The sequence below is a fragment of the Diadema antillarum genome, unplaced genomic scaffold, assembly GCF_040938485.1.
Source record: "Diadema antillarum isolate AM-2024a unplaced genomic scaffold, OU_Dant_1.0 seq00001795_RagTag, whole genome shotgun sequence".
NCBI lineage: Eukaryota > Metazoa > Echinodermata > Echinoidea > Diadematoida > Diadematidae > Diadema > Diadema antillarum.
Window position 1 is genome coordinate 675,565 of NW_027272473.1, and position 27,977 is coordinate 703,541.

A 27,977-nucleotide genomic window follows, 5' to 3' on the forward strand; every position below is an offset into this window, starting at 1 on the left:
ATGGATCAGAACATGACGGGCATGATTGGGCAGTTTATCAGGTACGGCAGAGACGTGCAGCCCGAGAAATTGACTAAACTTTACGATGACTGGGCCGAGGAGGGCAGCTATGACAAGGTTAGAGAATTCATGTCCTATTATTCACTTTACAGGCAAAGAGTACAATATATTTATGAATTCTTGGATGCAGTAGTTATTCGTATGTTATCATATGTATCTATGGGGTAAAATGTTATGATTGAAAACATTTACGTCTCCCGTTTGACGTCGTTCTGAAAGAGCGTGGAGACCAAAACTGAAATGCAGTACTATGCGTGTAGTATTGTCTGCAGAAAATTAATGAAAATCAATCACAATTGTAACTCAAAATGAACTGTTTTACGAACGACTGACATGTCAACATTTCGTATGTTTGTGGTTTTTTTTTTTATGGAGTTGCTAATGTAATATGCGAAAATGTGGCATGGTACTTCCCCGAATGTTAAATTTGCACGCATACGATCAAAGCATGAAGACGGAACGATGATGATGATGATGATGATGATGATGATGATGATGATGATAAACAGCATTTATATGGCGACATTTGTCTGTAAAGAACATACATAGGAACCCGGCTCCCACAATCATCTGCGTATTCCACACATTATGTGACAACGTAGAGCGTTAAGACCGTAACAATATTTCAGAAAAAGGAATACAATTTATATGATAGATGAACAAACTCTGCTGGCTCACATTTGGTACACTTAAACAAATTGAAAGACAATCAAATTTCTACTTGCATATTATCTAAAAAGTCATCGTCTCAAGTTCCCTGTTCCCGTATAATTTTAAGTCACTTCGAGCGATAACAATAAGCCAATCCGGAGTTAGGCTTAGCTCATGTGTAAGGTGATAAACATGACGTCTCTTTTTTTCTCATTTGGTTAGGCACTTGACTTTTTTTCCCAAAACGACATACTGCATAAGCCTGCTCAACATGATAATGGAATTCATCAATAACCATGTTCAAGTAAAGAATGAATTTGTGTAGACCGGGTAATGAGACTGGTCCATCGGTAACATTCACACTTGTGGAAGCATCCATTTCATTATTTTGCATATTGAAAGTATTACAGCATCAAACTTTTGCTGTAAATACTGCCAAATACCCAGCCTTGCGTCAAAGCCCTGGCGCTGTATGATGGGTATAACGGGCGAGCAAAGCGAGCCATATCCGAGCGCAACAGCGCGAGGGCCTCGCGTTGTCCAACTCAGCTGAGGTCACTTCGTTCGCCCTTGATCATTCGCTCACCACCATACAGCGAGAGGGCCTTGACAAAAGGCTACCAAATACCAGGCTTGTCGTCAGATGTTTGCGCCAACAGGCACAATTTATGAGGGTTTCATGAATAATTATTATATAATGCAGATCTTACTTATCTCAGTAGATATAAGTACCAATATGACCTGCCAGGATTTGTAGCTTTACTGAAGTGACGGTCTCTCAGAAAAGAGGAACGCTCGTTGCACGAAATCCTCGCCTATCACTATGCAATGATCATTTTGAATTCTGTCTTGCATTTAATCTTTTTTTTTTCATTTGAAAGTTATTAGGTGTTATTGTTTTGGATATTTGAGCCATTTCAAAACCAATTTTCATCAAATTAACTTTGAATTCCTCTTTGAATTACACGCCCTTTCAATTTTTCAAAGAATTGTCATGAAAAACATTGGAAACCTGATGCCCCATCTCAACCAAAACTGTATCACTATCTCTTTATAAATGCTCCGCATTACATTTCAAAAGCATCTTGGGGATATTGTAATTAAGCCACTCTCTTGCAACCACTTTTGAGGAATGAAGATAGAGCTCAATCGTGCAACACTCATATTTCTCTCCCAAAGTCCAAAGTTTGCCAGAAGTTGTCATCTTTATTGCCAAAAAGTCCTCGCGTGCAACTACACCAATATTTTTGACGTGAAGAATAAATACATTCCTAAACACTATAATTAGGTAGTTTCTTCAAACAATTGGATGGCATTTGTTTTCTTAATTGAGTTTACATGTCTGTCCAGATTTAATGAGAATTGATTGAACACTTTGGTATTGTGTACCAAAGCTCTCATTAAAGGTAATCTTCGGCCAGTTCCTTTCACAGACATATTGAACCGTTTTCGGTGCTATATTTACCTGTCCGGTTTGGGTGCTGTCTCGTGTTTGTGTGTGTGTGTCTGTGTCTGTGTGTCTGTGTGTGTGTGTATGTGTGTGTATTTCATGTTAATAAATATTTCAGCCATAACGGGGGGGGGGGGGGGGAGTTCAGCATGCATGCCTAACAATAGTTGATAATTATATGCACAGACGTATCAGTGCAGCTGACCCATTTCATAACCCCTTGGATCATCTTTTCTTCTTCTTCTTTTCTTCTTTTGGAATCCCCCCCCCCCCCAACCCGTTTTATGGGAGACATAACCTGCGGACCTACCACACACATGGACTATGAACGCAATTCCTTGTCTGATCGGACCAGCATTGCCGCCACCTGATAATGTGCATCTTGATTATACATTCAGATGTTTGGACAATGACGATTGTGTAATCATGCATCGTCACTGGCAAAAGAACCGTTTCCCTCCTTTCGGTTTTATTTCGCTGAGGTGCCCTTTCAGACTTCACTGCATTTGGAGGAAAAAAAAACAATGATGGGGAGCAGTCAACCTAAAATCATGACAAATTTTGTGTCACAAAGTTAGTAAGTACTGAAGTGGACGCTTGTAGACACGCATGTAAGACATCACACCGTTGCAGTCCACGTTTACTTCAGGGAGGTGCTAGAGAAGGAGAGACAACAAAACGAGGAATTTTCGCGTGCACTTTAATTTCGCGAATTTGGCGAGCGCCAAGATTCGCGAAATTAAAATGCACGCGAAAGTCCTTGTTAACATTATATGCATTGAACGCCAGTGGCACTTCGCGAAAATTTCATGCCACGAAAAAGGCTGTCGGCTCCAATTCGCGAAAAATTCATGCCGCGAATATATCATGTTTTACAGTATATACTGCTCTCCTTTGAAGTCATGCGCGGCACCGCCGAGAAGTTATGCGTTCAACTACAGGTGTTACCCACGTGCTTTGACAAAAGAGAGCATCAATAATCGGGACTAGCGCTCTCACATCTAGAAATACTTGCCCCTACTGCAATTCGCTCTCTCTTTCAATGTGATGGCAACGATGAAGTTGTGTACCTTGAATTGGAGCAGCGAATCAAAATGCAGTGTAAAACTGACAATCTTAACAGCAAATAGTTTAAAAGCACGCTGGAACACGCTTTAGCGGAGTACTTTATTTGAAAGATCAAAATATCCCAGATTAAAAGATAGAAAACTAACATGCGGAAATGTGCGCATTATAAAAAACTATTAGGTTTTAAGAGGGCCTAATTTTCATTACATTTCGATTTGCGCATTACGAAGAAACTAGAAATACATGTTTATGATATTGAATTCTTTCCTAAACTATTCTAAATCAATTCGAGTATTTCATTTAAAATTTTACGGTGAAATAAAGCTTATAATTCAACAAAAGGTAAAATGCGTTCTTCGTCTCCGAACTTCGTCTTGCAACTAGAGCGGTGCCGAGCATGACTTAAAAGTGTAGTGGAATATTAGACATCCCATTGTAACGCCTTGAACCCAGACATGTGTTTGCATGAATTACGAAGAGTTGCCACTCCATCTCTGTAACACCTCCCTATTTACTCTGAAACAATGTGCGAGAGTGGGAAAATCACAATCAACCTGCCAAAACATTTGCTTTCGTACGTGTATTTCCCAAATGAAATTAAGTGAGCGATGATTTCCCAGTTTATACAACAACTGCACATGCATCTTTCTTGATTTTGAGAGAGTTATTATCTTCTGCAAATGTATAGTTTTTAGATATCTCAAAGCGCCGTCTTGTTTTCATTTATGCTGGCTGTCGGTGAGGTTTGCTTGTTTGTTTGTTTTTTAATTCACGGAGATCAGCATCTGCGATGTAACAATTATTCATGTAATCCTTATAAATGGTGGCTGCCAATACATCCACCTGACAGCAAGCCTGGTATTTGGTAATGTTAACAGATAAGTTTATTACATTAATAAACTTATCTTTTAACATTACCAAGTGCAATACAACAACGAAATGGATGCTTCCCTAATAGTCCATGGGCCAGGCCAGATATTGGTACCATCTGAGGTGGCAAAACCTTTATTGGTGTCATTTTGTTTGTCGGGCATAGATATGCTTATCAAGCCATGATAGCATTTCCAAATGAGTAGCTTAGTCATAGTAAATGAATTTTTAACCATTGTGGTCTCGTTGTTATATCCCTATACCATGGCTCGACACTAACATTTTTGTTTGGTGGCCCGATGGGGCCACCAAAATCCTAAATTTCAAATTTTTGGTGGCCCCAGAGAAAAATTTGGTGTCCCGAAAAAAAAAACAATTAAAAACATTAGAAGTTCTTTTTTTTTAATGAGTCAAATATTTAAGTTTTATGATAGTAAGAATTAGAAGTTGGACATTTTTACTTATAAATAAACTTCAACAAACTTGCAACACTCACTCACAGGCACTCATTCAGCTCTTTTCATTCATCCTTTAAACAAATTTAACTGCTAATTTCAGGCGCAAAAAGTTACGAATTTATTGACATACTTTTCAAAAAATTTTGGTGGCCCGAGGCGGGCCACCAGATTTGCCCTTTTTTGAAATTTGGTGGCCCGACTTTCATTTTTGGTGGCCCCGGGCCACCGGGCCACCGTTAGTGTCGAGCCCTGCCTATACTTCTGAATCGAAACTAACCGCTATACAAAGAAGAGCACTGTCTTCTCTATGTTCCATAGAGCTGTAAAATGCAGCTCTATGGTATGTTCACAGGTGTTCTGTTGTAAACGCGGTGCGCTTAGTCTTTATTCAAGGCAGCGAAGGGAATATCCAAAGCGCGTGATACAGTGTATATCCTTTTATCTAAAAACAACAGCAACAAAAGCAATTCCTCGTGAATTTTACCGTATCTTTCAATTATTTATCATTTTCCAGCGAAAACGCTATGGTGAAAACGCTGATACCACGCCAATGTCGCTTTATTTCCCTCCAACAATATAAGATAATGCAAAAACAATGTACCGGTACACTACGATACATTATAATGAATGATATTGTAAATGAACAGAGTGATTTTTGTTTAAAACTGATGTATTTGTTGATAGGGTAGTATAAAAACAGTATAGATAATCCCTTTTATGAGGAACTTTAAATATGATAACGGTACATTGGTCTAGATAAAGACTAAGCGCACCGCGTGACAGCTGTGGACATCATAACTCTTTGGATATTCCCTTCGCTGCCTTGAATAAAGACTAAGCGCACCGCGTTTACAACAGAACACCTGTGGACATACAGAAGGCAGTGCTCTTCTTTGTATAGCGGTTTAGTTTCGATTCAGAAGTATAGGGATATAAAAACGAGACCAAATTGGTTAAACATTCCTTATTATGACTAAGCTACTCATTTGGAAATGCTATCATAGCTTGATAAGCATATCTATGCCCGACAAACAAACTGACACCAAAAAGGTTGTGCCACCTCAGATGGTACCAACAACCCATTTTTCGGGTCTTGGCCCATGGACTATAACTGTTGATTGACGAACCATTCTGATCACCTGATCTACGCAGGTTCATTCTTTGTTCGAATACGCGTTCCATAAATTGCTATGTTGGGCAAGCTGATGCATTATGTCGCTTTGAATCGAGTGAAGTGCCTAACCAACTGAGAAAAAAAAAAGAAAGGTTATTAATATGGTCCCCATGACCACATGAGCTATCTCCAAACTGGCTTATTGCATTGATGTCACTTACACAGCCATGTGATAGCATTGAAAACTTCACACCGGCAGAATCGTGACGCTGTTCTATAAACTGTAAGACCTCGTTCCTTCAGTCTCGCCGTATCTCGGCTGCACGTGGCACGAGAACGGATCAGAACAAGACGGATAATATGATCGCGCGGTGTATCAGGTGGTACGGCGATGAACTGCATGCAGCATTAGGTGCATGCACTCTACAGTTTCAGCGCAAGGATAAAGATTTGATCAAGATCAGGCGAAAAATAAGGATTTTTTTTTTTGGAATTTAGAAGTTTGGTTAATTTCTCAGGAAACAGTTTTTGGACAGTCAATATGAATATGCAAATAGTGAAGGTGATGATGTCATCCCCTCACAATTTGCCATATAGTTTTTACATAAAATTTTTACATTTTCAATTTCTCATTCTAATGCAATTACACCCCAGTCCCAAATTCTGATCCCATATAAGTGATCATTACCTGGAAGTTTTTCAACCAGGAAGGACATAATATTTTGCACTTTGATAACAGTAACATTGAACTTTTGACATTTTTTCCTTATACACAATCAATGGAAAATTGTGAGGTGATGATATTATCAATGAGACACGAGTCAATTGTCTTCGCATCTGAGCGGCAGATCCAGTTTGACACATACTTCAAATATTTTTGAGTGGCGGCTTCGAGCATGGGATCAAAACGAACAAGACTGTTGTGACTCCATTTCTCGAACCTCCTTGGTTCGAGTTGCCTTGTCGACAATGTTGTATTTTTCCAACCAGTCTGCCTCGGTCTTCTCAGCAAGGCGGAGGGCCGTGATTGGCTGTCCCCTTGCCTAGGCCACTCCAATACACGAAAGGGGTTGGACCGATATGTTCGTGATGAAACAGAACCATCTCCATAGCTCTGGCTACACGCTATAAAAAGTGCACACCTTTTGAAATAGTTTGGTGATAAGGGCCACAAACAAGCTATCACAACTGTTACGCAACATTGTCGGAAATCTTGCTTCAGCAATTGTATGCATGTCCCTTATGTGATAGCATCGAAAACTTTATAATGGCAACATCGAGACGCTTTTCTCCCACCCCATAAATAAATAGACCCTGAAAGAAAGAGAACAAAATTCCCCTTTATCGAACGTTCCAAAAATGACAACAACTGGAGAAGAAATAAGGAAGGAATGACATTTTGAAATTTGTTTTTTTCCGAAACCATTTCTTAGCCACTCCGTATGAATATTCAAATGAGAGAATTAATGATGTCATGCCCTCACAATTTATGTAAAAATTGGAAAACTTTTATTTTTAGCTATGACAGGTGAACACATACATCCCATGCCAAAATGTAGACTGTTTATTTATTTTTTTTTTTTTGGGGGGGGGGGTGGGTTAAAGGCAAGTTCATATTTATATTTATATAGCATAAATATGAGATTTGTGTCATTTCTTTACATGAATTTTATAAGAAATTGTGAGAGCATGGCATCATCAACTTGCTAATTTGAATATTCGTCACAACTGGTCAAGAAATAGGTGTTTTCCGAAAATTTTCGAAATTTCACACTGTCATAACTTCCGTATTTATAATCCAATTTTTGGTCATTTCTGTACTGTTTCAGGGTGTGTGGTTTTTTTTTCTCTCTCTTCTTATGAAATTAACAAAATTCTGGAGTAGATTTCTTCTTTAACACCTCGTCCTGCCAGCCTTGCCGTAGTTTGCAGACACAAACACTTCTCGGTCGTCAAGGAGTCTGCGCCAAAAAGACTACATGCACCACTGGCACTGTCCCGTCCCGTAGGCCGTGTACTGTAGCTGCCCTTGTCCGGAGCAGCTACTACTACGTATGTCCATAGGCAATAGGAGGGATTATACTAGTCCAGATACTGGACGATTTTAATCGTCCGCATTCCCCATAGTAACACACGCATCATGCACCCACCTAGTCCACTGCCTGGACTGCCTTCGGATACGGTGTGTACTAGCAGGGAGGTGAAACCTCCCTGGTACTAGTATGGTGTGCATGGTATTAGCAATATCGCACACGGAAATACCGTCGTTGAGGGCGTGTAGTATAAGGAGAGACCCCGCGAAGGGGGGGGGGGGGGGGGGGAGGGGGGGGGGGGCAGCAATAAGCCAGTTCGGGGTTCCACTTTGAGCATGAGCAGAAAAAGGTCATCCGTACCGGCAGAGCATGTTGGGTTTTTTATTCACTGAGATAAGCATCTGTGATGTAATGATTATTCAAGTGATCATTACGAGTGGTGCTTGCCAGCACATCCACTTGACAGCAAAAGTGGTATTTGACAATATCAATAGAAAAAGATTGTTAATACATTCAATGCAAAATAATGAAATGGATGCTTTCCAAAGTGCTAATCGATGGATCATTCTGGTCACCTGGTCTACGCAAGTTCATTCTTTGTTTGAACATGACTGATAAATTCCATAAATTGTTACGTCGGGTAAGCTGAAATACCTTCTCTCGCTTGAAAACTCGTGGGGTGCCTAATCAACTGAGAAAGAAGAAAGGTCATTTGTACCAATGTGCCCATGAGCTAACCCCGAACTGGCTTATTTGTGGACTCGCGCGATGCGTGGACTGTCGCGATCGAGAAGACTTCGCGCTACCGCCAATGAGCTAATGAGGGCGTATGAGAGAGTGAGAAAAAAGAAAAGAGTCCCGTATCGGGACGGGACGCGTTTTTTTTTTTTTAAGACGGCACAGATTGGGGCATGGCGCGTGTTAAACCTATGGGAGAAACGTTGGGTTAGGGTTTTTGGTTATGGTTATGGTTAGGGTTAGGGTTAGGGTTGGGGTTAGGGTTAGGGTTAGGGTTAGGGTTTGATGGTTAGGGTTAGGATTAGGATTAGGGTTAGATTTATTGATAGGGTCCCCGATAGATTTTTAGTTTCCCCAATCTGTGCCGTCTAAAAAAAACACGCTATCTGGACTAGCACCCACCCAACGCGCCCAACCGCTGATTGCGACACTCTACCAATTGGTACTCTCGAAAAAAATCAGGAGGGGTGATCATGTGTAATACAGTTTACATACAGACACCATCAACGTACGTCCGTACGTACGCGGGCACACTACGAATACAGTCCAGGAAGTGGACTAGGATTATACCAAGGAGGTACTAGGCAACCTCCTTGATTATACATGCAACGACCCCGAAAGAGATGTTTGTGTATTGTGCAGATTTCATTACGACCAAGACGAGTGTTTGTGTGGTTGGTTTGTGCTTCCACTGACTTACGTGTCTCGAGGGCGCCTGACGCGAAAAGGCTGAGAAAATGACGGGTATGATCGGGCAGTTTATCAGGTACGGCAGAGACGTGCAGCCCGAGGTATTGACTAAACTTTACGATGACTGGGCGGAAGAGGGCAGCTATGACAAGGTTAGAGAATTCATAGCTCATGTATTCACATCTATCAACATCGGAGGCATCAGTATTTTGGTCGTCACACTAAATACAAGGGCAGGAATTTCTTTTGGACGCACGCTAAAACGTATAGGCAAGAATTCCTTTAGACAGCCACCCCACTTACACTGCCATACCCTTGATATCTTATGCATGGATGCACGCACGCACATTTGGGTGGTGTCCCAAAAGGAACGTTTGCCCATATGTTTGTGATCCCTTTCACCAAAAATCAGCGAAAGGAATAGGGTCCTACACTACAGTGTGAGCCCATTGCATCTAGAAGTGGTATACATGTATTTTTATTTTTCAGTCAGCATGCTGAAAGCACACTGGATTCGTCGTAAATGCAGCGTACCCGCAAACTCCGTGACTGATTTCATTTTCACATCAGCTACGAACGATAAATAAATTATAATTTTAATTATAATTATAATAATAATAGATTATTATTATTACTATTATTGATGGACTTGTCAGTTTATTTGTTACTTATTTATTCATTGTATGAATATTAGACATTCCATTGTAACGCCTTGAACCCAGACATGTGTTTGCATGAATTACGAAGAGTTGCCACTCCATCTCTGTAACACCTCCCTATTTACTCTGAAACAATGTGCGAGAGTGGGAAAATCACAATCAACCTGCCAAAACATTTGCTTTCGTACGTGTATTTCCCAAATGAAATTAAGTGAGCGATGATTTCCCAGTTTATACAACAACTGCACCTGCATCTTTCTTGATTTTGAGAGAGTTATTATCTTCTGCAAATGTATAGTTTTTAGATATCTCAAAGCGCCGTCTTGTTTTCATTTATGCTGGCTGTCGGTGAGGTTTGCTTGTTTGTTTGTTTTTTAATTCACGGAGATCAGCATCTGCGATGTAACAATTATTCATGTAATCCTTATAAATGGTGGCTGCCAATACATCCACCTGACAGCAAGCCTGGTATTTGGTAATGTTAACAGATAAGTTTATTACATTAATAAACTTATCTTTTAACATTACCAAGTGCAATACAACAACGAAATGGATGCTTCCCTAATAGTCCATGGGCCAGGCCAGATATTGGTACCATCTGAGGTGGCAAAACCTTTATTGGTGTCATTTTGTTTGTCGGGCATAGATATGCTTATCAAGCCATGATAGCATTTCCAAATGAGTAGCTTAGTCATAGTAAATGAATTTTTAACCATTGTGGTCTCGTTGTTATATCCCTATACCATGGCTCGACACTAACATTTTTGTTTGGTGGCCCGATGGGGCCACCAAAATCCTAAATTTCAAATTTTTGGTGGCCCCAGAGAAAAATTTGGTGTCCCGAAAAAAAAAAAACAATTAAAAACATTAGAAGTTGAAAACGCTGATACCACGCCAATGTCGCTTTATTTCCCTCCAACAATATAAGATAATGCAAAAACAATGTACCGGTACACTACGATACATTATAATGAATGATATTGTAAATGAACAGAGTGATTTTTGTTTAAAACTGATGTATTTGTTGATAGGGTAGTATTAAATAAAAACAGTATAGATAATCCCTTTTATGAGGAACTTCCTATACTATAATACTCGAAGTTGTTGTTGTTGTCGCGGCCTTATGTATTTCCTGTTTTATTTCGGCGTTGCTGGTTTCTCTATCTCCTCCCGAGCCGTCGGCTCCGGGCAGTTGCGACCGGTGCCGTCGGCCGCAGGAGAGTATCCTACATCGGATGGCGCAGGTTTCGTCCCCTTTCCGTCTCCGTGTCGACGTCGAGGACGAAAAAGAAAAATTAATTAGCTACATGCATAATGCATTTTTGTGCGTGACGAAAGAGCCGAGCGTTTCAATATTCACCGATCCTGCGCTGGCCTCCTGCTTTCTCGATCTTCCATCTTTTAGCTTGCAGAGACACTGGGGGATACTACAGATGATGGTGCAGCGAAATCTCTGACATCTTCCGGCGGACGCGCACGCACACACACAATGTACCTCGCAGAACTCCATACACACTCGACACGGTGTGTATATAGTTCTGTGATGTACCTTTGCCTCCGCCTGTTACGTGTACTGAATGTATTGACGATGGTTACACGAATCTGTGTGTGCGTGATATGGACTACAAGGGCATTTACGTACAGTTCGCCATTATTGGCGTCCCCAAATGAAAACAACGAACGTCAGGTACGTCATTTAGTTTGCTCGCCGTTTGCTCTCAAGTCCGGTGTCACTGTACGCAGACTGTTTAGGACGCGGCTAAATATATTTGCCGATCGTACCCTTACATATCAGATTACACGCGCAGCTGTGTCCATTCGTTTACTGCAGAGCTGCTGTAATCATACATATTCATAAGATGAGCGGACGTAGAGGAAAACCTCGCTTTGCCGACCGCCTATTTTTAAAATTGCAAGTGGAAATAGAATGTGTGGTTCTATGGTCTATCAAACCAAGTTTTGGTGACAAAAAAAGAGGGAGCAAATGAAGACGAATGCAGTGATGTATATATTCTTCTTTCTTCCATAACATGGGAAAAATATTAAAGAAAAAAAATACGAGGTCGTGAGAACCTACTCCCACGGGTGCCTTATTAAACCTGATGACTATTAAACCTGATGACTATGATCTCCCCCTCCCCAAATAATAACAATGATGATGATAATAATAATAATAATGATAAGGATAATGATAATAATGATATAATAATAGCAATAATAGGAGCAATAATTGTAGGCCTAATAAATATTAATTATGATAATGTACAATCTGAAGCAGATGTAGTTCTATATTAATATGATATATCAAGCCAAGTTTTGGTGATTAAAAACAAAAAGGAGGGAGCAAAATTATGAAGACGAAAATATCTTATTTTTCTCTCATAATGTGGGGAAAAGAAACATGAAAAAAAACACACAAAACAAACCGAGGCCTTGAGACCAGCCGTGGATTCCCGCGGGTGCCCGCGTGGATGCAAGAGCAGGGGGTAATCAAAGTCATAGTGTTGATCTTCCCGTTTCGACGGGAACAACCTGTGGGCAGAACTTTCGGGGAATCTCATTTGCGTTTTTGGTAATTTTTCCCTGAATGTTTTTGTTTTTTGCCCTGCGGAGGTGGAAATGTGTGTGTGCGTGAGGGGGGGGGGGGAGGGGTGAGGGGCAACAAGACAACTGTTGGACTTCAACGGGTGCAAATAACCCCTCGAAACTCAAGTTCTATAATAAAAGCAAGTAGTGGCGGGAATGATCCCTACCAATGGACCGGATTGCCTGGCATATACTACAAAAATGTATTATAAAATTTCTGGGAAGGGTGGTCATTTAGAAGACAGCACAATTAACGAAAGAATGAGAAGACTTTTCTTTTTATTTCTTCAATAAAAATGTGCAAAATCGTATTATGAGGAAAAAAAAATAAAACCTCTCAGACCCGTGGATTTCCACGGGTGCTGCTAGTTAAATATGATAACGGTACATTGGTCTAGATAAAGACTAAGCGCACCGCGTGACAGCTGTGGACATCATAACCCTTTGGATATTCCCTTCGCTGCCTTGAATAAAGACTAAGCGCACCGCGTTTACAACAGAACACCTGTGGACATACAGAAGGCAGTGCTCTTCTTTGTATAGCGGTTTAGTTTCAATTCAGAAGTATAGGGATATAAAAACGAGACCAAATTGGTTAAACATTCCTTATTATGACTAAGCTACTCATTTGGAAATGCTATCATAGCTTGATAAGCATATCTATGCCCGACAAACAAACTGACACCAAAAAGGTTGTGCCACCTCAGATGGTACCAACAACCCATTTTTCGGGTCTTGGCCCATGGACTATAACTGTTGATTGACGAACCATTCTGATCACCTGATCTACGCAGGTTCATTCTTTGTTCGAATACGCGTTCCATAAATTGCTATGTTGGGCAAGCTGATGCATTATGTCGCTTTGAATCGAGTGAAGTGCCTAACCAACTGAGAAAAAAAAAAGAAAGGTTATTAATATGGTCCCCATGACCACATGAGCTATCTCCAAACTGGCTTATTGCATTGATGTCACTTACACAGCCATGTGATAGCATTGAAAACTTCACACCGGCAGAATCGTGACGCTGTTCTATAAACTGTAAGACCTCGTTCCTTCAGTCTCGCCGTATCTCGGCTGCACGTGGCACGAGAACGGATCAGAACAAGACGGATAATATGATCGCGCGGTGTATCAGGTGGTACGGCGATGAACTGCATGCAGCATTAGGTGCATGCACTCTACAGTTTCAGCGCAAGGATAAAGATTTGATCAAGATCAGGCGAAAAATAAGGATTTTTTTTTTTTGGAATTTAGAAGTTTGGTTAATTTCTCAGGAAACAGTTTTTGGACAGTCAATATGAATATGCAAATAGTGAAGGTGATGATGTCATCCCCTCACAATTTGCCATATAGTTTTTACATAAAATTTTTACATTTTCAATTTCTCATTCTAATGCAATTACACCCCAGTCCCAAATTCTGATCCCATATAAGTGATCATTACCTGGAAGTTTTTCAACCAGGAAGGACATAATATTTTGCACTTTGATAACAGTAACATTGAACTTTTGACATTTTTTCCTTATACACAATCAATGGAAAATTGTGAGGTGATGATATTATCAATGAGACACGAGTCAATTGTCTTCGCATCTGAGCGGCAGATCCAGTTTGACACATACTTCAAATATTTTTGAGTGGCGGCTTCGAGCATGGGATCAAAACGAACAAGACTGTTGTGACTCCATTTCTCGAACCTCCTTGGTTCGAGTTGCCTTGTCGACAATGTTGTATTTTTCCAACCAGTCTGCCTCGGTCTTCTCAGCAAGGCGGAGGGCCGTGATTGGCTGTCCCCTTGCCTAGGCCACTCCAATACACGAAAGGGGTTGGACCGATATGTTCGTGATGAAACAGAACCATCTCCATAGCTCTGGCTACACGCTATAAAAAGTGCACACCTTTTGAAATAGTTTGGTGATAAGGGCCACAAACAAGCTATCACAACTGTTACGCAACATTGTCGGAAATCTTGCTTCAGCAATTGTATGCATGTCCCTTATGTGATAGCATCGAAAACTTTATAATGGCAACATCGAGACGCTTTTCTCCCACCCCATAAATAAATAGACCCTGAAAGAAAGAGAACAAAATTCCCCTTTATCGAACGTTCCAAAAATGACAACAACTGGAGAAGAAATAAGGAAGGAATGACATTTTGAAATTTGTTTTTTTCCGAAACCATTTCTTAACCACTCCGTATGAATATTCAAATGAGAGAATTAATGATGTCATGCCCTCACAATTTATGTAAAAATTGGAAAACTTTTATTTTTAGCTATGACAGGTGAACACATACATCCCATGCCAAAATGTAGACTGTTTATTTATTTTTTTTTTTGGGGGGGGGGGTGGGTTAAAGGCAAGTTCATATTTATATTTATATAGCATAAATATGAGATTTGTGTCATTTCTTTACATGAATTTTATAAGAAATTGTGAGAGCATGGCATCATCAACTTGCTAATTTGAATATTCGTCACAACTGGTCAAGAAATAGGTGTTTTCCGAAAATTTTCGAAATTTCACACTGTCATAACTTCCGTATTTATAATCCAATTTTTGGTCATTTCTGTACTGTTTCAGGGTGTGTGGTTTTTTTTTCTCTCTCTTCTTATGAAATTAACAAAATTCTGGAGTAGATTTCTTCTTTAACACCTCGTCCTGCCAGCCTTGCCGTAGTTTGCAGACACAAACACTTCTCGGTCGTCAAGGAGTCTGCGCCAAAAAGACTACATGCACCACTGGCACTGTCCCGTCCCGTAGGCCGTGTACTGTAGCTGCCCTTGTCCGGAGCAGCTACTACTACGTATGTCCATAGGCAATAGGAGGGATTATACTAGTCCAGATACTGGACGATTTTAATCGTCCGCATTCCCCATAGTAACACACGCATCATGCACCCACCTAGTCCACTGCCTGGACTGCCTTCGGATACGGTGTGTACTAGTATGGTGTGCATGGTATTAGCAATATCGCACACGGAAATACCGTCGTTGAGGGCGTGTAGTATAAGGAGAGACCCCGCGAAGGGGGGGGGGGGGGGGGGAGGGGGAGGGCAGCAATAAGCCAGTTCGGGGTTCCACTTTGAGCATGAGCAGAAAAAGGTCATCCGTACCGGCAGAGCATGTTGGGTTTTTTATTCACTGAGATAAGCATCTGTGATGTAATGATTATTCAAGTGATCATTACGAGTGGTGCTTGCCAGCACATCCACTTGACAGCAAAAGTGGTATTTGACAATATCAATAGAAAAAGATTGTTAATACATTCAATGCAAAATAATGAAATGGATGCTTTCCAAAGTGCTAATCGATGGATCATTCTGGTCACCTGGTCTACGCAAGTTCATTCTTTGTTTGAACATGACTGATAAATTCCATAAATTGTTACGTCGGGTAAGCTGAAATACCTTCTCTCGCTTGAAAACTCGTGGGGTGCCTAATCAACTGAGAAAGAAGAAAGGTCATTTGTACCAATGTGCCCATGAGCTAACCCCGAACTGGCTTATTTGTGGACTCGCGCGATGCGTGGACTGTCGCGATCGAGAAGACTTCGCGCTACCGCCAATGAGCTAATGAGGGCGTATGAGAGAGTGAGAAAAAAGAAAAGAGTCCCGTATCGGGACGGGACGCGTTTTTTTTAAGACGGCACAGATTGGGGCATGGCGCGTGTTAAACCTATGGGAGAAACGTTGGGTTAGGGTTTTTGGTTATGGTTATGGTTAGGGTTAGGGTTAGGGTTGGGGTTAGGGTTAGGGTTAGGGTTAGGGTTTGATGGTTAGGGTTAGGATTAGGATTAGGGTTAGATTTATTGATAGGGTCCCCGATAGATTTTTAGTTTCCCCAATCTGTGCCGTCTAAAAAAAACACGCTATCTGGACTAGCACCCACCCAACGCGCCCAACCGCTGATTGCGACACTCTACCAATTGGTACTCTCGAAAAAAATCAGGAGGGGTGATCATGTGTAATACAGTTTACATACAGACACCATCAACGTACGTCCGTACGTACGCGGGCACACTACGAATACAGTCCAGGAAGTGGACTAGGATTATACCAAGGAGGTACTAGGCAACCTCCTTGATTATACATGCAACGACCCCGAAAGAGATGTTTGTGTATTGTGCAGATTTCATTACGACCAAGACGAGTGTTTGTGTGGTTGGTTTGTGCTTCCACTGACTTACGTGTCTCGAGGGCGCCTGACGCGAAAAGGCTGAGAAAATGACGGGTATGATCGGGCAGTTTATCAGGTACGGCAGAGACGTGCAGCCCGAGGTATTGACTAAACTTTACGATGACTGGGCGGAAGAGGGCAGCTATGACAAGGTTAGAGAATTCATAGCTCATGTATTCACATCTATCAACATCGGAGGCATCAGTATTTTGGTCGTCACACTAAATACAAGGGCAGGAATTTCTTTTGGACGCACGCTAAAACGTATAGGCAAGAATTCCTTTAGACAGCCACCCCACTTACACTGCCATACCCTTGATATCTTATGCATGGATGCACGCACGCACATTTGGGTGGTGTCCCAAAAGGAACGTTTGCCCATATGTTTGTGATCCCTTTCACCAAAAATCAGCGAAAGGAATAGGGTCCTACACTACAGTGTGAGCCCATTGCATCTAGAAGTGGTATACATGTATTTTTATTTTTCAGTCAGCATGCTGAAAGCACACTGGATTCGTCGTAAATGCAGCGTACCCGCAAACTCCGTGACTGATTTCATTTTCACATCAGCTACGAACGATAAATAAATTATAATTTTAATTATAATTATAATAATAATAGATTATTATTATTACTATTATTGATGGACTTGTCAGTTTATTTGTTACTTATTTATTCATTGTATGATGATTACTACGGCAACTACTTGAACCCTTTGAAGACTTGTACAACTTAGACCTCCCCGAAAGTGACAGAATAATCAGCAAGTTGATTGTGGTCACTCTTACGGAAGAAGAAGCAGAACGTTTTATGTCAGGCCTATACATGTTAGGCCTATACATGCATTATAATAGTACATGCACTTTTATTTGTTTGTTTGTATTTACAGATGAGTATAACTTTATTGTGTATCATAATATTTGTCTTATCTCCTATACCACTGAGCCTCGACTATCTATTATTACTATAATCAGGTTCCGTAAGCTGTTATCCATGTCAGTATTAGATTATCTTGATGTGCGTGGAATGAGTATTGTAATGGAATTTGAAAGCTAGATTTTGTGTATTAAAGGAGACCTCGTCCGGATGATTTTCAGACTTTTATATTTGAATAACTACATAAATTAGTTGTGCTGAGTACAGAATTTCGGTGTTATTTGTTTATTCATGGACCTACCACACACGTGGACATTCATCACTCGTTAATTAATTCGTGCACCTGTTTCTGTCAAAAGCGTCACAAAAACATTTTGAACATGTTTTCCTGCTTTGATCCAGACTTGTCCACCGACAGCCCGCCTGGATAAAAACAAGACGGCGCTTTGAGAAATCTTTAAGAAAAAAAAAAGTGTCCGCTTCAGTAATTACCAATTTTGTGACGCAAAATTTGTCCTTGTAAGAGGTTTGCTGCTCCCCATCATTGGTGTTTATTCAAAGGCAGTTGAGTCTGAAAAGACACCTCAGCCATCAAATAGGACCGAAATGAGGGAAACGGTTCTTTTGTCAGTGACGATGCACAATTACACAATCGTCATTGTCCAAACGTCTGAATGTACTCATTAATAAACACATAATCAGGTGGTGGTGGTGATGATGGGATCAAATAAAGACCGTTCATAGTATAGTCCATGCGTGTGGTAGGTCCATGGTTTACTGGTTTCCCTGCTCAAAGGCCGCAATAAATTCCACAAATCTATACATGGAGTTGTCGAGTTATTCACTACATGATGTTAAATTATGAAAATCGTCTTCGATGCCCCTGTAAGTTAGTGATAGAAGAGTATGATTGCTTTTCATTTAGTTCATTCAAAATGATTTGTGGATTGCTTTCATGTAAACTGCGGTGCTCTCTGTGTTGTAAGATTTAACCATTAGGCTTTAATTATTAGCTGTGCTTCTCCGACGAGCTAGTTCATCCTTGCTTTCGACCTCGCGTCTGTGTCCTTTCTTCCGTCCTCGCTACATCCTTGCTTTAGGCTGCGTTCACATAGAAGTATACTATTCGGGTATTCGGGCTCGTTTTTCGAGGGCACGCGAATAGCTTGAATCGAACGATAGGACTTCCTCACACCGGTTCACATAAGAGGGCACTATTCGAAAGCAGCGAATAGCTGCGAATAGTATAGCAAGGTGGGAATCGAGCTTGTTCGATTTTCTTGCAGCGTATACCGTCTCTCGTTTATGAAATAATGACAATTTTGGTCTGGATTTGCCCTTTAGCAAAAATAAGCATGTAGACTGACGTTCTGATGCAGTTTAGAAATTGTTAATAAGATTTGCTAGGATGTAGGAGGAAGAAATCCTCACTGCATTGGATGGTGAGTTGACGGTGCGGGTGATGGTGTACTCGGTGCCCGAATAGCGAATAGCGAATACCGAATACATTGTACACGTACTTCTTTGTGAACGCAGCCTTACGGCCTCGCTATTCGTTCTCGCTCAAACCATGGAGGTAGAAAAGTCTCTTTTCTACCTCCATGCTCAAACCTGGCATTCCCACCTCACACACTGACCTGGCATGCTGTCTCGGCTGTCCGAGGAAGTTCTGGAAAATAACACATGTTTTTTCGACCTTGTTCATGAATTCACTCTCGGCCTTTTGATGTGGTCCGGTCGCGTGCGACCTTCGTCATATGTCGCTCGACATCGTTGTTACGACCTTGAGTTACGTAAGACAGGGACTCTCGATAGATTGAATTTAGCCGCTGACCTTAGTGAGGTCAACCCGCTGCAGCTATAAACACGGGAGTCTCGTGGGTACTTTTTATCGGGAGAACTTGAGTTGCAGGAGGAAACCTTTTGGACTTTCAAATCGAGTTTCCAAAGAGATTATACGGCAGTAACTTTGGTAGTGTAAGTGTTCAAAAGGTTAACAATAAACCAACTCTGCGTGAAGCCCTCATTATGCGCTGTATCCTCCAACTGAAGTAAAGGTTACCACAAACACAATAATTTCATTGAATCTAACCACACGGCCACGCCACCACATAGACATTCAAGCATGAAAATTCCGATGTAGGGCTGGTTTTGAAACGCAAGAATTACACTTGCGCCAGAAGGAAAATTCTTTACTATATTTTCATTTGTTGGAATGTTTCATTTTTTACAGACTATTTGTCTCTACTGCATAAACATATGTTATTTATAAAGATCATATTCTCTCAACCTATGATGTGCCAATTTATGAAGGGAGTATAATTTTCAAGGTCGCAAAATGGGCACTCAAATTAAGGACGGATCCGCTGCGGGACGTAAGGCTTATCTCTCAATTACTAGTAGCATTCATTCAGTATGCAGGACTTTATATACCTACATAATATACCTATGGATGGTTCTGAACGCAGGCCTTATATTCAGATCGAGATTTCATCCTTCTTGAAATAAGCTGGGTCATGGCCAGGTAGAGTGGCGTCAAACTTAAACTTGATGGATTCGTCATTCTAAAACACAATGTCAAAGCTGTAGACACTGGTTTTTTGCTGAACTATCCAGGGTTCCCTAATGCGCATGTGGAACGATTTTTTTTCTTGTAGTGGTACACTGTAAAAACATTGGTGTTAGATTTAACACCATAGGTGTTAGATCTAACACCAATCAAACTTCAGTAGAGGACCACACCCACAGGTGTAGAAAATGCACTGTGATGGTGTTGAAAAATGTTCACCTGACACTTCGTGGTGTTAATTTGACACTGTACCTGGTGTTATTTTGACACTGTACTGGTGTTAATTCAAAAATGACACCACATGGTGTTGATTTGATATTTGTTGGTGTTAATATCAATGGTTTAACACCCGTCCAGCTTCAATAAGAGACCACACCAGGTGGTGTTACTGTGGTGTAAATTTATTTTCACATTTTTCAAAAATCTAATATTTTAATGTAAAATTCTTGATCGTCTTGTTTAAATTAAAAATCAACAAGAAGTGCAGTTACTAAGAAACTCTTCAAAAAACAGTTTTATATTGGAAATGACACCCAGAATGGTTAATTTAACACCATAAATGAGCACCGAAAATTTAACACCAGCTCGGTGTTCACTATTTAACACCGGACTTATTGCAGTGTACGTGATCTAAAAATATGCAACTTTTTACCATGTCCTCTTGTGCGTTTTGTTACTCATATCAAACCTAAACCAGGCCTAAATTACACATGCAACTGAAGAAGATACATTCTGCACTGGACACGCGGACGAGAATCTTCTCATTAGAGTGTAACGCATACCAAGGACATACTGACACACGGAGGCTACTGATCTGTTTTACTCGTCTCTGTTTCAGAATAGGGGTGCTATAGGCCTACATTACGCGTACGATCGTTGAGACGCTGTCATATTTCATTAGACCTAGATATAGCTATCATTTCGCGGACACAACCACCTGCACCCACAGATGGTTTATTTGAAAGGGTCACCCCACGACCTCGATACCCACGGGTCATACGGTCTATCATAGGCTGCGTTTATCAACTTTCCCCTGTTTAAACGACTTTCGAAAGCCCTTTCGATAGCCCTTTCGATAGCCCTTTCGATAGCCCTTTCGATAGCCCTTTCGAAAACCCTTTCCACAGCCCTTTCGAAAACCCTTTCCATAGCCCTTTCGAAAGCCCTGTCCACTCCCTGTACTATTAATGTGCCGCTTGTTTTCGTCGGCTGCGTTTATCAACTTTCCCCTGTTTAAACGGCTTTCGATAGCCCTTTCGATAGCCCTTTCGAGAGCCCTTTTCAAAGCCCTGACTGCCTGTACTATTAATGTGCCGCTTGTTTTCTAAGAAGGGACGGCGAAAAGCAATTACCATCATAAAGTCATATCTTCCTTTGACAGTGACGAGTCATGATACAATGCCACATGAATCAATCTTCCTATCTGTGAGGCAGCTCCAGTTTAGCACATACTTCAAATATTTCTGAGTGGCGGCATGAGACATGGGATCAAAGGGAATGAAACTGTTGTTACTCTATTTCTTAAACCTCGTTGGTGAAAGAAACACCTCCTTGTTCCAAGCATATGCGTGCATTACACACAGCTGTATGTATACACCTGTGTACACGTACTCGTGTGTACTTTACGTGGCCCGCGTCTTTTCAGAAACCGGAAACGCATGGTTGCGTAACCGGAGCAGGGCGACCTAAAGGGCTTTCAAAACAACTTTGCGTTTATCAATTCGAAAGGCTTTTGCAAACAGGTTTCTGATAACCTGTTTAGGAAACCTGTTTGGATCGTCACAAATTTGGGGCTTTCGAAATGGCTTTCCTAACGGGCTTTCAAAACAGCTTTGCGTTTATCAACTCGTGAAAATTCCTTCAAAGTTGTTTGAATAACCTGTTTCTGCCGAGAAAGGAGAGTTGATAAACGCACCCTTTCGTAAAAGGCTTTCCTAAAGGGCTTTCAAAACAGCTTTGCGTTTATCAACTCGTAAAAATTTCTAGAAAGCTGTTTGGATAACCTGTTTCTGCCGAGAAAAGGAGTTGATAAACGCAGCCAAAGATAGACATTGAAAAAAGGTCCACTGGACATACACACACACGAGTCATACAGCCCCCGAGCTGTAGATGCTAAGATCACAAGGTCCATGAGCTCGACACTAGGAAATAAAGTTCCATCAGCTCGATACTATAGGCAAAAAAAAAAAGGGGGGGGGGGGGGTCTGCAAGCACAACGCTATGTAGAATGTAGATAAAGCCCCGTGATGTAATGTCCAGCTTGTGGGCCTTTTTTTTTTTTTTTTTTTTTTTTTGCCTAGTATGAAAATCGTAGACATTGTTTGCCTAGGGTATATAGCTCCCGGACCATGTACCAGGCAGACCTATGATATTACCAGAAGTCGACTGCGTGGACATTGTCCTTTAGGGGAGTCGTAAGAAAATTTCATATGAAAATATACTATTTGTGATGTAATCAGATGTGATTTATATTTAATAGCAAAAAAAAAAAATCCTTGCCTGGCGTATAACCCCTTCAAGCTCGAAAAGTGGAGAATGGAGTATTGGCATGCATTTAGCAGGAAAGGTGCCCTGATGACGTGGCATAGTAATCGTACTGCTATCGAGTAGGCATTTATGAAGCCGATGATGTTATATGGAAAACATATAAAACGAGAGGATCGAATTCATTTTTCTTTTTTCATCCATCAATGCCTGCCATTGAATGGCATAATTATGTTGCAAGGTATTAAAGCTTTTGTCGTCGTTTTCGTCTAAATCCCCCTTTTTAACGTTTCATTCTTCTTCTTTCATTTATTTTGTGGTTGATCTTGTTGTTGCTGCTCCTAACTTTGATACGGCAAGCAGAGTGTTTTACATGATCCAATGATAATAATTTTTGATAGTGATTGAAGGTAAACCTTCCATTTAAGGTCCTTACCTAATTCTGTTTCGAAGGTTCTTGCAGATGCCGGCTACAAAGGACCGACTGCTGTGGCGAGAAAGCTGGACACCCTGCTCGGGAACAAAAAGAATGCCAGAATATTAGACGTCGGCGCCGGTACGGGACTCGTCGGAGAGGAGGTCAGTGAACGCTGAGGCGTCATATCGTGTGTGTGTGTGTGTGTGTGTGTGTGCGTGTGTGTGTGTGTTGCGTGTGTGTCTGTGTCTGTGTGTCTGTCTGTCTGTCTGTGTGCGTGTGTGCGTGTGTGCGTGTGCGTGTGTATGTGTATGTGTACATTTTGGGATTTCCCTAAAATCCCGTAGGCCTAAATGAGGATATCCTGCCGAAATCTTGAGCTCATTAAATTGTTTTCACAATTCACAATCGCAACGTGTGCGAATTCCACTCCACTTCCATTCAATTCAGTTCGATTCGATTCAATTCAAATCAATTTTACATATCTTTAGAAATGACGACATGATTTGAAAGATGTGAAAGATGTGATTTTCGGTAATGTCTTCAAAATGTATGCCTGCTATGTTTTGAAAGGTTGCCCATAACAACCATAAAGTGTGCCCCGGAGACTTGCCCAACCTAGCAACAATTAAGTGAATTCCTGCCTATGGAACTTCACTGAAGGGAACAGGCGAATGAAATGCTTAGGAAAATAAACATTCATAGATCATAAACATTACAGAAATGGTCTTATTGAAAACAGAACTGAATAACATAATTGCCTTATCCAATTTGCATACTTTAAGAGCCTCGGAAGTTGAAATAAACTTCATATTCTGAGTCCAGTTTTAACTTCTGCCGGTTGTCATGCTGTTCTGTTTCTGAACTCCTACTTTATCCATGTAAGGTCAACTTTAATCAATCAATATTGTGACCAAATCTACACGGTCAAGCTTTCTTTCAGCTGTATTCTATGGCGTTATGTCGGATAAAGTAACTTTACTCCGTCTGTGATTCAGCTTTGCAAGAGCGGCTTTACCAACATCTGCGCAGTTGACCCCTCCCAGAAGCTTCTCGACGTCTGCAACTCGAAAGGGTGTTACACAGAGCTAATCAAGAACTTCATCGGACCAACACCACTTCTTCTGAAAGACGGTTAGTAAATCACGAGAATTCTTCAAGACCGCGGCAACCCAGTGTTAAATGTCATAATGTAGTGACGTACTCTGCAACATAATGTCATAAGATTGAATTGAATTGAATTGAATTGAATTTATTGCCACTTTCTGGGATGGAACGCCCTGATCAGCAGAGCTGGTTTCCATAGGGATCCACGAGATATCAATTAAAGACTTACAAATCTGTTAAAGTTAATTCAAAGTCACATAAAAGTATATGGGATCTTATAAAAGCACCAACTCCAACTCCAACTCCAAAATTAGTGAAAATAATCATTTTCACTCAAAATTCATCCCAATATCAGAAAAGCACTCTTTTCTGTCATTTACTCCATCAAGAGTGATTATTTTCACTCTTCTTTTTCTAGAGACTACCATTTCTTATGTCTAAATCCATGCTTCCGAACTTTAAATTCAGACGAGCCAGGGTAACCCTGGCAGGAAAAAAAAAATGCAGATACTACTGATAGGCAATCATTACTGAGCTTGGAATTTTGATTGCGTATGATATGGTGCTACAAAAATGAATATCCAAGGTTTTATATTTTTGTCCCATGAATTAAGTTTGATCTCATAAATACAGGATAACGCAATACCTTGATATCTTGAATGAAGGAAACCAATATTTTTTAAGGATACGCATAAGTCAATGGGTGTTTTTATCAACTCCTTTTCTCGGCAGAAACAGGTTATCCAAACAGCTTTCTAGAAAGTTTTACGAGTTGATAAACGCAAAGCTGTTTTGAAAGCCCTTTAGGAAAGCCTTTACGAAAGGGTGCGTTTATCAACTCTCCTTTCTCGGCAGAAACAGGTTATCCAAACAGCTTTCAAGGAATTTTTACGGGTTGATAAAAGCAAAGCTGTTTTGAAAGCCCTTTAGGAAAGCCTTTTCGAAAGCCCCAAATTTGTGGCTATCCAAACAGGTTTCCTAAACAGGTTTTCAGAAACCTGTTTGTAAAAGCCTTTTTGAAGTTGATAAACGCAAAGCTGTTTTGAAACGGCTTTGTAGTCTTGTACTTCAGTACTTGTATTTCTCCTCGGGTCGAATAGCGCAATGCAGCTGTGCAGTGACAGGCCAGTTAAAAAATCGTGTTCGCGAAGAGAGTTGATAAACGCTACTATTTTGAAAGCCGTTTCTAAAGGGCTTTGGAAAGGGCTATCGAAAGCCGTTTAAACAGGGGAAAGTTGATAAACGCAGCCAAAGTCTCATGCCGCCACTCAGAAATATTTGAAGTACACATATATGTGCTAAACTGGATGTTAGCCTCACAGATAGGAAGACAATTGATTCATGTGGCATTGCATCATGACTCGTCACTCTCAAAGGAATATATGTCTTTATGATGGTAATTGCTTTTCGCCGTCCCTTCTTAGAAAACAAGCGGCACATTAATAGTACAGGCAGTCAGGGCTTTGGAAAGGACTTTCGAAAGCCGTTTAAACAGGGGAAAGTTGATAAACGCAGCCAATGACTTAGGCCATCGCTCAGAGCGGAAGCGGACAAGTGAGGAAAAGCACAAAGATTTGGGAAATATGATTTATCATGTATATTGTGAGACCCCAAAAACTCGATACTGATTCAGTCCTCGGTGCTCTTGTAACTCCATTGTTCATGATGCTGCGGATGTTATTAGTAGAATTAAAGGTGTGGTACAGTATTGGTGGAGATGAGAATTGGACTTTTCACTTTTTGCGAGATACCAAAAAAAAAAAATACTTATGAAATAGCACAGAGCATACTGTTTTAAGAGGAATTTAAAGTTTATTTGATGAAAATCGGGTTCGGAATGACTGAAACATCCAAAGACAAAGTAAGCCAAAGCGATCGTAATAAAAGGTGGGTCCCACACTTTATCAGAATCGATCTCAGCCATTTCAAAACTAATTTTCATCAAATAAACATTGAATTCCTCATGGAATTACATGCTCATACATATGTCATCAGAGGTTTCTCATTATCTCACCAAAAATGTTAGAACCCTGAAATGAAGTCTCAACCAAAACTATACGATCCTTTTAACATTCGATTCAATAGACAAATAGAAAAGTTATTCTGAGTCACTATGTTACAAAATGAAGAAATTGATCGTAACAATTTTTAAACGTATTTAATTATAGTCTATGATCAGACAGCGCAAAATTAAACCTTTCCAGTAAAATCTAACAAAAATATTCTTAAAGTTATGATAAGAATATCTAAATGTTTCTTATTATTTCTCTGTATTTTACCAGCTTTATTTATCATCATTTTCAAGAAAAGAGAATGGAGCTAATCATTCAACTTTTGCAATGATTATGTGGTTTGACCTCTCTCTTCCACCTCCCTGGTGTGACTAAAAGGCTCTGTGTGATTTGCTTGATGTGAATGTTTTGCCCCTTCCGAATTAGATTCCTTTGACGCTGCTGTGTCGAGTGGTGCGTTTCTACCCGGCCATTGCGATGGCAGTAGTCTCAAGGAGCTAGTGCGATTGGTTAAACCAGGTAAACATTGGTCACAAGATATGTATGGCAAGTTGATTAATATTAAGATGAGAATGGCTGTGTTCAGATGCTGATGAAGCACATTGGTATCGTTTTGAATTAGTCTAATGTGTTCAATACTTAAATCACTACTTTAACCTTTATAGATATGTGGATTGAGTGAATGCAGACATATTAGTTGAAATCATCAGGGAGAGTTTTAGAAAATTTGGGCAGTCCGTTCAGAAGTTATAAATCATCGAAGTTTCTGCTCAGTTACAGCTGGATGAGAGACTACTATTTCTTGTGACGTCACATTGATTGTGTAGAATGACTGACGAAAAAAAAAATGTGTAGAAAATTTAACATATTTTCACTTCCTCTCATAATAAAAGAACATTTGACTTGCCTCTTTCAGAAGGCAGGGGATAATATTTCCCATATCTTTTTAACTATGCGAAGCGGAGTTTGTTTGTTTGTTTGTTTGTTTGTTTGTTTGTTTGTGTGTTTGTTTGTTTGAATGAATGAATGAAGAGGGATCTTTTTGCGTGCATGAGTTAAGTAGAACGGTTAAACTTGCACCGAATGTTTAAACATTGAATATTTGGTTTATACAACACACGATATAGACCAAAATAGACTCGGGGCAGCAATTCTCGGGATCGCGCCATCACTCGGCCTAACACGTATAGTCGGCGAAAAAAGAATCGACAAAAAGGCCCGAATTCACGAAGGTGGTACAAATGAAACCATGGTTTAAACCATGGACAAAAACCATGGAGCGCCAAGTGTCGCACGGAATATTTCGAGACAAAAAAGGGTCCAAAACTAGAGGAGGACTAACGGTTAGACCTAAATTTATATCTGGCGCACATGCATCGATACTTTACGATACACACCTTGATTTGCCGTTCACTAGATGTCAAATGCACTGCCATCGAGTGAGCGTGGGATAGCTGACTCTTCTGAATACCTGACATGTGACCCGCATTTATCCAATCAGATGGCAAGGATCTTTATTTGTCTTGCATAATTGTCATTAACACAGGTGGCCTTATCGTTATTGCCATGAGACATACACACTTGGAGAATCCTCGGGACGTTTTTGATTTTGTCGACGTCATGGACCATCTAAAGCTGGAGGGGGCATTCACCGTGGACCAAGAACAGATCCAAGAATATTCTCAGGGAGCTATGGGCGTCTTAATAGTCTTGACAGTCTTGCAGTCACAGTAGCTATGCCCCCAAGTTAAAAATAGAGACCAGACACGACGTACTCCTCATGGTAATTTACCGAATGTCTGACAACGCAGCTGACTTGGTAGATGTACTACGCAGCTGACTTGGTAGATGTACCGGTGATTTTGACTGACAGCTTCATTTCTTATATAGTTTGTAATATGTTTGGTACCATTTTTGAAAGTGACATGGACGTATGTATGTATGATTATATATATTTT

The 27,977-nt window shown here is 40.5% G+C and overlaps 1 protein-coding gene across 1 annotated transcript; it reads left to right on the forward strand.

Moving 5' to 3' along the window:
* Positions 1 to 27,753, forward strand: LOC139712375 (methyltransferase-like protein 27). Its single transcript, XM_071624201.1, has 5 exons — positions 1 to 117; positions 22,939 to 23,064; positions 23,899 to 24,034; positions 26,446 to 26,538; positions 27,566 to 27,753. Exons 1-5 carry the CDS (start codon positions 1 to 3, stop codon positions 27,751 to 27,753), a joined length of 660 nt encoding a protein of 219 aa, XP_071480302.1.
* Positions 27,754 to 27,977: the final 224 nt, after the last annotated feature.